General features: G+C 36.6%; 1 protein-coding gene across 1 annotated transcript in view; it reads left to right on the forward strand.

The window, feature by feature from the left end:
* CCDC129 (coiled-coil domain containing 129) overlaps positions 1–12,120 on the forward strand; it is a 96,839-nt gene that overhangs the window by 22,423 nt on the left and 62,296 nt on the right. The window contains exons 7-8 of the mRNA XM_012804331.1: positions 3,989–4,557; positions 9,252–9,309. Coding sequence (XP_012659785.1) covers positions 3,989–4,557; positions 9,252–9,309 — 627 coding nt within the window. The remainder of the gene's footprint in view (positions 1–3,988; positions 4,558–9,251; positions 9,310–12,120) is intronic.

Raw genomic sequence — 12,120 nt, forward strand, 5'->3', positions numbered from 1 at the left:
CCACACTGTACCCCAGAAGTGCATTAATGTACATAGTTACCGTTCAATAAAAAAAAGAAAAAAATAAAAATTAAAATTAAAAAAAAAAAATAAATGGATGGTTAGGAACATAAAAAAAAAAAAAAAAAGAAGAGCATATCTGATGGTGTGTATTTTTGGAAGAAGAGAGTATCTGACAGTGTGTATGTTAGGAAGAAGGGCATATCTGATGGTCTGTATGTTTGGAAGAAGAGTATATCTGATTGTGTGTATATTTGGGTTCGGGCATATCTATTGGTGTGTATGTTTGGAAGAAGGGCATATCTGATGGTGTGTATGTTAGGAAGAAGGGCATATATGATGGTGTGTATGTTTGGAAGAAGGGCATATCTGCTCCATGTCACCTTCACTCAGACCTGGCCCCTAATCTGGAGGCTTCACTAGTTGCAAGAGCAGAGAAAGGGTGGAAAGGGTGGAAATGGAGAATTATACTTGGGTCTCAGATCCTCTGTTCATACACACCTCATGTCTGTTCAGTCTTAATTGGTCAAAATAAGTCACATGGCTACTTTTAACTCCAAGGGGCAGGAACGTGCAATCCTACTTTGTGCCCTTAAGGATAAAAACTGGCAATACTCGTGACAGCACTCATGTGTAACATAGCCACACACCCAAGAGGCAGCGCAACCAAGATTTGGCAAGGTTTATCACAAGTCATTGGGTGAGACCCTCATTTCCTCAACTATGAGGCTTAGAACATTATAGTTTATACCTTGAGATGGTAATTATTAATCTGTCATGCCTCTAGATTGGCAGAATAACCCACCGAAACCTTACAGCGATCATTCATGCTGCTGTATTTCCCCAGCTGGTGGTCAATCAATATTTTTCTCTAGGACACTATAAGGATGTTCTTGGGCTGTGTGTACCATGCTCAAATAATTTGGGAGAAAGATGCCTTTCAGTTCAACAGGTTACATACTGTGGGGTTTATTTAATATGCCGAGGTGCACCTTCAGTTTTGTAGAGGAAATGCAGGGCAGAATTTCAAAACCATTTACATACAGAAAGCCTCTTGGAGAAGCACTGAAGAACATCTCCATAAAATAGAGTCTGAAGAATTCCAGATGGGAAAAATGACAAAATTCTGTTCCTGAAATAAATTATTTTAAATAAATAAATTCACTGAAAGGAAAGAAAAGTGAGACAGTGTTTTTCTCAATCAGTTATGTGGAATGGAGACATCACTTGGACTTCTCACTTTAGTTCCTGTTTCTCTTGTTTTCATGTGTGTGAAATGAATATTTAAAGAAGAGTATATAAACCTGAAGGTGTTGCAATGTAAGGTTTCTTCACTTTCCAGGAACAATTCTTGTCATTCTTTATTATCTCCTTTTCCAAGCAGCACAGAGATACAAGTCCTTTGATTAATTCTTTATTTATTATTGAATAACACCAATATTTGAGTAATCTTTGAGCTAATCTATGACGTAAACGTTTTACAAATGAAATTGACACATGAATTATAGAGGAACTTGGATTTGGCCCCCATTCTGTGATCCCTGGTCTACTCTTGTTTCTACTACTTAACACTTTTGATTCAAGAAAACTGAGAAGGTCATATGTAAAACAAGCAATAATAAAACTAGCTGGCTGTTCAAATGATAGAATGAAAAATTATGTCTCATTTGAAGTCAATACAGAAGGTTTAAACTTGGGGAATGAGAATCAATTAGTCCATTTTTCAATCTACCCAAAGGCAAAAATAAAAGAAAACACTCATCCAATACTTTTTAGACTATTGTGTTCCCTGAATTGACTTAACCAATTAAATTGATAGGTTTTGTCTTACTCTAAATATAAAAACCTGCTATGGATGGATGTAAGGCAACCATAAAGGCTGAGTTATGATTCAATTATACCCTCTGGCTCACAAAAGAAATTTAGTTTCAACTACAGCTTAACTTAGGGGGAAAATGTAATCAGAATTATTCTAAACCATACAGAACATGAGAGTTCCTATAGGTCTTTAAAACTATTACAGTCCTCGTGAGAAATCCATCACATTTTTTTTGGAGCAGAGGATGATTAGTGAATATCTTCTTCTGCTTTCAGATGAAAGAAACAAGTGAGCATAAGGACGTATTCATGGGAGTCAGTAGCATTGCTGTGATGGTATAAACAACACAATAGAGGTCAACATCCTTGCCCACCCTTGTGGTCCTTGAACAGTGATGAGTTATGCAACCCCCCATGCTATCACTGGGGTTGAAAGAAGACCATATTTTATTTTTATTATCATGATCTTATTATCTAAGATACCAAAAATATTTTTCACTATTTTTTTTCAAATTGGCAGTGTGTTCCCAAACTAGCCCTTGCTGTATTAGGTCTCTTCCATATGCTGATTAAGTCTATATATTTGTATATAGCCTCAATGATTTGAGGCCAGATTATCCAGAATGGCTTACAAGTTGAGAAGCTGGTTTGTTTTGAAGAGCCAATGAGTTTTCACATTAATGACTATCTTCTTCAGAAAGACTGAGACCAATGTATCTCCTTCCTGAGTCCTGCACATTTTTTAATCATTATTTTAACAACTGATACTTAGCAACTGATAGCATTGTATTTTTACAGCATTGTACTTTTACAACTTTGCCTTGATGCTCACAACCGATGTGAAAGATACATCAGTTAGGTATGATTCCCTAGATGGAGAAACTGTCTATTTACTCTGTGCCTGACACAGAACTCAGCACTACATATGTAGTTATTTTATTTACTCCAAGGTCAAACTTCCAGTGATTGTTTGACCTGGGATTTGGATCCAGGGTTTCTGACTCCATATACCATGATCTTTCTGTTATAGCCCACCCAGGTTTATTCCCTACTGCTCAGAAGGAAGCCAATACACTGAGATGGCAGGGCTTACAGCAGAGGAAAACTTGAATATCACAGGTACCATGTAAAGTGATGGAAGGCATTTCTCAAATCCATCTGCCCAAGAATTTGGGAGAAAGGGTTTTTAAAGATAGTTTGTTGGGCAAAGGGCTAGAGAATTGGGTCTGCTGATTGGTGGGGGATGAGCTCATATGTTTGGGAAGCAGAGGTTATCTTCTCAGCTGGGACATTTCCTGGGTAGAGGGTCTAAAGGCTGTTGGATTCATTCTTACTTTTATCCACAGATCCTGTTGGCTTCAATGGGCCACCCCCTCCCCCCACCATGCAGTGTCTGAAAAATACTTCAAAGACCAGTCTTAGGTTTTATAATGGTAATGTTACCTCGAGAAGGACAGACCTTGGGCTTCAGGGCAGGGATATTATCTATGGAAACACAGATCTTTGGGCTTTACAATGGCAATATTATCTATAGAGGTAGTGGGGCAGTCACAAATTTTGTGCCTATTTGGCAAGATAGTGCCAAAAGTACTCAGTTACAGCAGTAAAGAAGTTAGGGAACAACGGCCAGCTAACTTCTGCTAAATTTATACTTTTAAAAAATCAGACTGCAATTACTATTTACACCTTCTGGGTCTACTACATAAGGTTTCATTTCCACACTTTCAAGTGGCAGTATAGATAAAGTTGATGGAGGTGATGATGGGACATCCAGCACATAAAGTGGTGAAGAGTATGCAGGTTGCTATTGATAGAGCTGGCTTCATCCTTTGACATTTAGTTTATTACACATCAGCATATAGATTTACCACGTGTACATTTTGTAATGGTCAACATATAAAAGCTATAGGCATACAAATCTATATACTTAGGTATAGTCAACTAAATCTAAAAGCTATTCACCGTCCCCATAACATAGTGATGCTTCATTCTATAGGGCAATCATCTCTGTAATAGCATTGACATATACTGAAAAAAACATGACTTTTAAGAGATTAATGTCCTTTCCAGTATGAAAATCATATGTTATTCAACTCTTCAGTTTTTACCACACTGATGCGGTGTCATCAAAAATGCCTAGTCTAAAAATTTTGTTTCTTGTGTTGTTCAGGCCGTTTCCGACAGCTGGAAATCCTGGACCATGTGACCAGTGCCTTCTCGTCTTTGTTAGGTGATATTGGCATCCTACAAAACAAAGGTGATGAGAAAGCTGAAGGAGAGAGTACACAGAGAACCCCAGTGAATGGGGACAGAGAGCATCGGAGAAGAATGGGCAGACTTTTAAGGAGAGCCTCGAAACAAAACAGAAGAGATAATAACCCGAAAATGTCTGAGTCTTTCAAGATGAAGGACAAATTTTTTATCTCCTCTGAGAGACCAGGGGAGTGTGGAGGAGAGTTACCAGCAGCCTCAATCAACCACAACCAAAATCATTTGTCTCCTCCAGCAGAGCAGCTGTCTCTCCAAGCCTGTGATGGCTTGATACCTTTGCATCTTCCCTCGGCCCTTCTGGGCAGGCAGTGGCCTTGCCCTTCCCTGGTGGCCAAGCAGACTCCTTCCTGTGTCTCTGAGGGGTTGGTCAAGGACAGAACTTGGAAGGAGAACTCAGTTCAGACTAAAAAGCTCAGGAACTTGTCTCATCTTGTGGGTAAAGGACCAAACTCCTTTGAAATGGAAGAGGTCAGTGTTACACAAACATGCTTCATCTCCCCAGGGAAATAACCCACAAGATGGGGTTATAACCCACAGCACCCACCTTATATAACCCACACCACAGCACCCCTTGCCTTCCAGTCCTCTGTTAGTCCTTCCAGCTCTCTCTCACTCAGCATTACTTACATCTTATTGCGCAAATCAGTTTGGTCCAGTGCATGTAAAATCCTATTAGTTGCTTCAGTGAGAAGTAAACAGGTCTGACACCAGCCTTTGGTTTCTCCTATTTCTTTTCTTTCTCTTGCTCACAGTTGAATCCATGAGTTATTTCTGACTTGCTTTTGCTCAGTGTTTTATTATGCACCTTCACTGTGCCTTTCCTCCACTCGCCACTTTTCCATGTTTCACCTTCTTTGAGGTTCAGTTCAACTACTTCTCACTCTGTGAAACTTGCCCTGATGACTCCTCCTCGGTATTCTCGTGGCTTTAGCCTGAAGAGTTTGTTCTGTTGGAGGTGGAGTGTTTGGCAATGCCTTCTTCCCCATAGACTCAGCTTCTTGGGAACTGGAGATGTGTGTTGGAAAGATTTACCCCTACAAAGCCTAAGGCAGCACCTGGGACAAAACAGCAAAGACTTGGGTTTGGTTATGGGTTTGGTACGGTTATGGTTATGGTTATGGTTTTAAGTACATCATTTGCTTTGGGATTTATTGATTTTCACATGGCTCATTTCACATACACTCTTTGATCCTTCATCCCCCTCTACCCTATTTTCACCCTCATTTAGATGACAGACCCAACTGTACTTCCCAGTCTTATTTTTTTCCAAAAATGCATATGCATTTCCACTCATTTCTCTATTCATATTGGCAACTGGGATTGGGAGTTAGCTTGTTGACAACTCTGTTATTTAATAAGATTACAAAAAAGTAATTGTAGATGACGAGCAAAGCCTTTTCTCTACTTTCATCTGAATTATTCAAAAGTAGGGCAGGATATTTATATGACAATCCTAACGTGGTGTCACTTCTCCCTTGAGTCCTCCACATGCTGTCAGCCCAGAGTTGGTAACAGAATCTACCCTTAAAGGAACTACAGAGAAGTGGCAGAGTTGGGCACAGAAGCGGTAACGATAGGGACAGAAACAGCCCTACAGATAGACTTTCATGTCACTATGCAGATATGTTTGGGAATATTTAGGGAACAAACAAAGGCATTCTTAATCAGCCCAGGCACTAAAAGAATCAAGAAATTTGTGGCAAACAAAGTTTAACCATAATTTTAAAATAAGATTTTGTCTGGTGAATATGCCTGTGGAAAGACATAAAACTGCCCTCAAAACACGTAGATGTTAATGATCCCAGTATCTAGGTGCAAATGTTTGTCTATTTACATGTATGCATATGCCTTATATAAAAAAAAATTGAAGAGCCTTAAAATAAAATGAATTGATAATAGTAGCATTAAAATAAGTACAAATTATAAAAGGAGGAAAGCCCCAGAATTTTGGTGAAGTACTTTGAGGATAAACCGACATAGCACTAAAAAGAACATTGTTATTTTTTAACTCAATTTTGCAAAGATTATTTAATTACCAAACTAATAATTAAATTACTCTAAAGAACATCAAGTTAATTTGCTACTCATTAGTCAGTCTGTTATATTAGCCAAGACCTAAGCAAGAAGTTTGACCAAATTCCAACTCATTGTCAAACCTCCTTAGACACTACTGCCCCTTAACTTTCCTCTGCTTCAAACTGGACTGACTCAGAGGAAAATAAAGTTCCTTGTGTCATCTATATGTGAGAGTATAGGGATAGACAAATAGCAAGTTCCACACAAAGAAATAAGAAAAGAATGTCACTCCTTGCTTGGTATACTTCCAAGTATTTTTTATTGATCATTATTATTATTTAGAGACAGGATCTCACTATATTGTCCAGGTTAGTCTCAAACTCCTGGACTCAAGTGATCTGCCCACCTCAGCAACACAAATAGCTGGGCTTATAGGCACAAGCCACCAAACCCAATTTCTGAAATTTTTTCAAAATGACAATTATTTAAGAAAAAATTATATATTTGGAGGAAGGAAAGAAATATTCAGACACATCAAAACAAAAAATAAAGATAAACTCACATGTTTCTCTGGCACATAGTAGGTACTAAATATTTGTTGAATTAGTAAATTAACATGAAAAGAATTTGATAATGTTAATTTAATCTAAGGTTGGCTTTCATAGAAAAACAATACTTTGTTGAGCTTCATAGCCAATTTGTTTATGGTGCTTCCTTAATATTTTATAGGATTTGGAAGGCAGGGATAGCCCTGAAAATGACATAAAAGAAACTCACTCCTTGAATTTCACTTTTATAGAAACTGTATCTAAAATAATTTTTTTTACTCAATACCAATAAATGAGTGAATGACGCTTGGGTAGATTGCATCTTAAACAAGAGCCAGTGCCAGGTTTAATATTTATTTTTCAATGGCAAATCTAAAAATCCAATTCTAAGAAATGAAAAATGTGTGAAATTGGCAGATTTTCATGGCATTTAAAACATTAGCCAATGTACTTAAATATCTAGCTATCAGAATTTCAAGTGTGATTGGCCAGATTTTGCCTCTAGATCAGACTATGGTGTTTGCCCCGGTCTCACCAAAGGCTCAATTTGGCAATATTTGGCTTACTTCTTAAAAGTATGATTCCAAATAAGTTTTGCATAGATTTTTAATGCAAGGATAAACATATTGTTGTGTTTAATTTTACTTAATAAAATTGAGCCAGCTCCATTCTTTTTAAATTCCCAAACACATCAAGTGAATTTAATACTTGAGAAAACTGTGCAATTATAAACTCAAAGTAGGATGCATCTTTATAGTATGTAAGGATTCTGCAGTCTGGAAGTCATGTATGAGAACATTAACCAAATTATTAAATAATACCAATAAGCCCCTTGGTTAGGCGAGTGATATTTCAAAAGTTTAAATATTTCTTTCTAAGAAAACTAATTAGTTTGGCTAAAGTAGACTACCCCAAGAATTCACCTGGCTTTCATTTTAAAATGTTAGGCCTTTTTACTTTTGTTCTTTTTTTGCAATTGAGAAGTATGTGCTTTACATTGTGCTAAGTGAATTTTTCTCCATAATAATGGTCACAGAAAAAGAATTTCCTTAGTACATTTGAAAATGGATGTGATGCACACTGGTTGGGGTTACCAAAGCAAATAAAAACAATACTAAGAAATATGTCTAATTTAATACAAGTGAAAAGTAAGTTCTTTGAAAAAAAGAGATGAAGGATTAAAAAGAGGGAATGAACATTTCTTCTCATTACATTGTTGAGCTAGATCCTTATGGTCCTCAGCTTCCTCCTGGGTTTATGTTTGTGTTCTTTGATTTGACTTTCAATATTAAGACATCAATTCCAAATAAATAACAGGGAATGTAGAAGTAGATGTATGTGTAAGGATAGTCCCTGTAGCATTATTTTTAATTGCAAAATTTAGAAAACATATCAACACTGAGAGAATTGTTAAGGAAACTAATGTATCTTTGAATTACAATCTATTATATAGTCACTGAAGATTATAGTATTTTAAAAGAAATTTTATAATGTGGGAAAAAAGCCCTCTCTCCAAATTTTTGAGTGAATAAATTTGACTGCATAACTTTATCCAAAATCAATGTATGAAAAGGGAAACTTGCAAATAAATACTCTAAAATATTAACAGTAATTGTTTTCTTACCTTCTTTAACTTTTTCTATGTATCATTTTTCTATAATAAGCTGTATTACTATTTTTAAAGTAATATTTATTATTTTGTTTCAACTCTGACCTTGTTCCCATTAATAGAGTGGTATTTAATAATTTCAAAAAAGAATTTTGAAAATAAATTTTGCCATATCAATTTGGAAATTAATTTTTTAAATCTGTCTAAGCACTACATTTTCTGAGTTGCTCTTCATAAATTTATTGAGACATAGTTCACTTGCTTTCTTCAAATGTATTTAGAGTTCTTTGTGGGCAAAAGAAAATCTAGGATGAAAATTATTATTATTATTAATTTTGGGGGGTGCTGGGGCTGGGTTTGAACCTGCCACCTCCAGCATATGGGGCCAGCACCCTACCCTTTTCAGCCACAGGCACTGTCCATGAAATTATTTTTAATTTACTTTTTTCCTTTTGGTTAGAGTCTTACTCTGTCACCCTGTGTAGAGTGCAATGGTGTCATAGCTCACAGCAACTTCAAACTCTTGAGCTCAAGTAATTCTCTTCATCAGCCTCCTGAGTAGCTGGTACTACAGGCATGCCCCACACCACCTGGCTAGTTTTTTTTCTTTTTTAGTACAGATGGGTCTCACTCTTGCTCAGGCTGGTCTTCTACTCCTGAGCTCAAAGAATCCAACTGCCTCAGCCTCCAGGGCTAGGATCATAGGTGTGAACCACCACTCAACCTTAATCCACATCTTCCAGAAGGAATCTTGAACCTCCCACTCAGGTGTGATCTTCCTTCTCCATGAATTCCTTGAATTCTTGAATCTTTACCATGGGCACCTTGTTTGCGCCACTTTTTCCTAGCAGATTTTAAGTTATTTGAGTTCAGGAAATAATGTTTGTCACTCTTATCAATTGCCAGTAGATATGCATCCTATGTTGATTAAAAGAAGTGAATTTATTATAAAAAAATTTCTAATGAGATTGATGCATTTGATATCGTAGGTCCAGAGCTTTGAAGAAGAAACTGGTAATCCTCTCTGTGTGACTTCAGGAACTGCAGGTAAGAATTCATCAGTTGTCTTTCAGAAAGAGAATGTAAATAATTGGTGCTTAACTTTATTAATATGTATGCAACTTGAGTTATCTCCAGGAGATGCCCTATATTTATGAATCATCTAGAATACTAAAAAGCCTACTAGCAATGCAAATGTACACATAAACTTTAAAATGTAAAAATGTTCAATATCTCTGTGGCTAATAGAGTATGTGGCATGTCTGACACTAACATTGTATGATCTGACTTACATAGTGGAAACAATTTCACACAGGACCAAGATGAAGTGGGAAACACTTTCTCATTCTTACAGCCAAACTGCTTGTTATCACACAGTCATATTGTTTTATAGGGTTTCATTTTTCCATCTGCAATAAAGAGACAAATGCAGGCAATTGTTTTTTTCTTGAGATAGAGTCTCATTCTATTGCCCTGGGCAGAGTACCATGATATCATAGCTCAAAGCAACAAACTCTTGGGCTCACGCAATCCTCTGGCCTTAGCCTCTGAGTAGCCGGTACTACTGGGGCCCACCACAGCACCCAGCTATTTTAATTTTTTTTTAAGAGACTGGATCTCCTTCTTGATCTTGCTCAGGTTGGTCTCAAATTCCTGAGCTCAAGGGATTCACCCGCCTCTGCCTCCCAGAGTGCTAAGATAACAGGTGTGAGCCACCATGCCCAGTCATAATGCAAATAATTTTTAAGTTTTCTTCCAGCATTTACACTCTAAAATTTGTATGATCTTGATGTTACACTCTCAGTGGAAAGAAGTAGCCTAGATGTCACTTTACAAATCATCTCCTACAGTGATGCTGTATCATCCTAGACAACAGAGAAGGTAGTCTTTCTCTACTTCTGGTTTTTATTCTCCCATTCAGCCATCATTGTGATTCATTCAGCATTCCATGATCCTATAAGGGAGCTGGCAGTAGGCAGGATTAGTCCAGCAAAACAGAGCAGATGAAGCTGGTGCATTTCCTGGAAAAAAATATGCAAATTTTTAATTTAATTTAGTGTGGTGTCAAACACATCTTTTTCATTACAAAGTATATGTACAGTCCTCAATTTGCTAAATGCTGTTTAGAAATCATGCATTAGTAATTATAGGGTCCTGCTGATTACATAAATTGTTATCCTGCTCTTCAAAGTAATTACCACACAACCTACACTGAGGTTTATAAGGCAAAAATAAGCATCTGTTTTCCATCTAATTGAATGCTTCTCAATGAAATTGAAGGTCCCCTTGCCAATAGGAACTGCCTTCCTTGACATTCTATTGAGAGGTCTATTGATATCATGCAAATCACCCCAATTATGCTAAAACATTACTTGGGAAGTTAGGCAAAAATGGAGAAAATCTGAATTATAGTACAGCATATGTAGTTTTTCTACTTTCAAAAATAGTGTTGTTAACCTAAGAAAAAATAGGACTGAGAATAAATAAGTAAAACTAGCTCAATAAATAGCAAAAGAGGACTTATTATATATATATGGAATCCCTTTGAAATACATATATGTGAATTTTTTACTCAAAGTTCAAAGATGATTTCATTTGAAACATGAAGCACATGGACTATTGTAACCAAAATGTTATGTCAGTAGCAATGTTGTGTAGCAGGAATAGCCCTTAACTCACCTGGCTACACTCTGGCTCTTGAGATAGCTCTTCTTGGAATACTCCTTCTGGAAACCCACTACCCAGGTTGTGAGAAGTCCAAATTACATGGGGCTGCCACATGGAGGCACTCTGATAAGCTGAGTGAGCTTCCATGTGAATGAGCTATAGTTGATGTCCAGCCCAATAAAACTTTCAAATGGCTCTAGCCCAGATGTCATTTGACTGCAACTGTTTGAGAGAATCCAAGGGACAACCACACAGCTGAGCAAGTCAGCTAATGGAACTGTGAAAGATAATAAATTGCTGTTTGAAGTCCTACAAACACACACAGATAAAAGACATGTGATGAACTCTTCAAATGTTTTTAAAATTGAGTTAAAAACCAGTTTTAAGGCTGTTTTGTTTCTACTCATGGGCAGTACTTTGCATATTAGCAGAAAAAGTGTGTCTAAGTATTTCCTAATTGAATTTAAGAAAATTGACTTCTTATAGAAGATGGAGGCCTAAGTCACTGAAAAATAAATTATTGCTAAAATGACAAGGTAATATAAAGAAAAACAGGAAATATAAAAAAAGTGCTATTTAAAATGAAAAAGGGGGGAGCTTAGCATTAAGAAATTGGTATGGAGTATATCGTGGGTGAAGTTGCAGACAATTCTAGAAGAGCCCACCCAGGGAATAAGAAATGAGTCTACTACAGAACTATACTAATATGTTCAGGTAATAATTCCCAAAATAATCTCACTTAACTATCAAATTAGTTAAGATATGCCTTTCCTGTCACTTTGTAAAATGAGAAAACACAGCATAATTACCACAAGATTTAGCAGTTCAAAACCAGAAGTTATTCAGAAGAAATGCTCATCAATAAAAGAATGAGTACAAAGAAGTACTAGAAAGCCTTAGAAATGAATCTTCTCAATGAGATGAATGAGGACATTGCATCTGTGTAAGAGAATGATTTTCAATGAGTAAAGACTCTTTAAGATTCCTTTCAGGTAAAATATATAATGACTGATTCTGTTTCTGAATGGCTCGATAACTCCTAAGAAGCTGACCCTCCCACTCAGGACAAAGAATTTTTTTTCCTATTATATATTTTTATAAATTTCAGGTTAATGTGAGGGTACAAACAACCAAATCACAATATTTGAATTTATTAGGTAAAGTCCCTCTAAAGTCTTATCCTCCAAAGGT

Source organism: Otolemur garnettii, unplaced genomic scaffold, assembly GCF_000181295.1.
Source record: "Otolemur garnettii isolate 467f Iridium unplaced genomic scaffold, OtoGar3 scaffold00028, whole genome shotgun sequence".
NCBI lineage: Eukaryota > Metazoa > Chordata > Mammalia > Primates > Galagidae > Otolemur > Otolemur garnettii.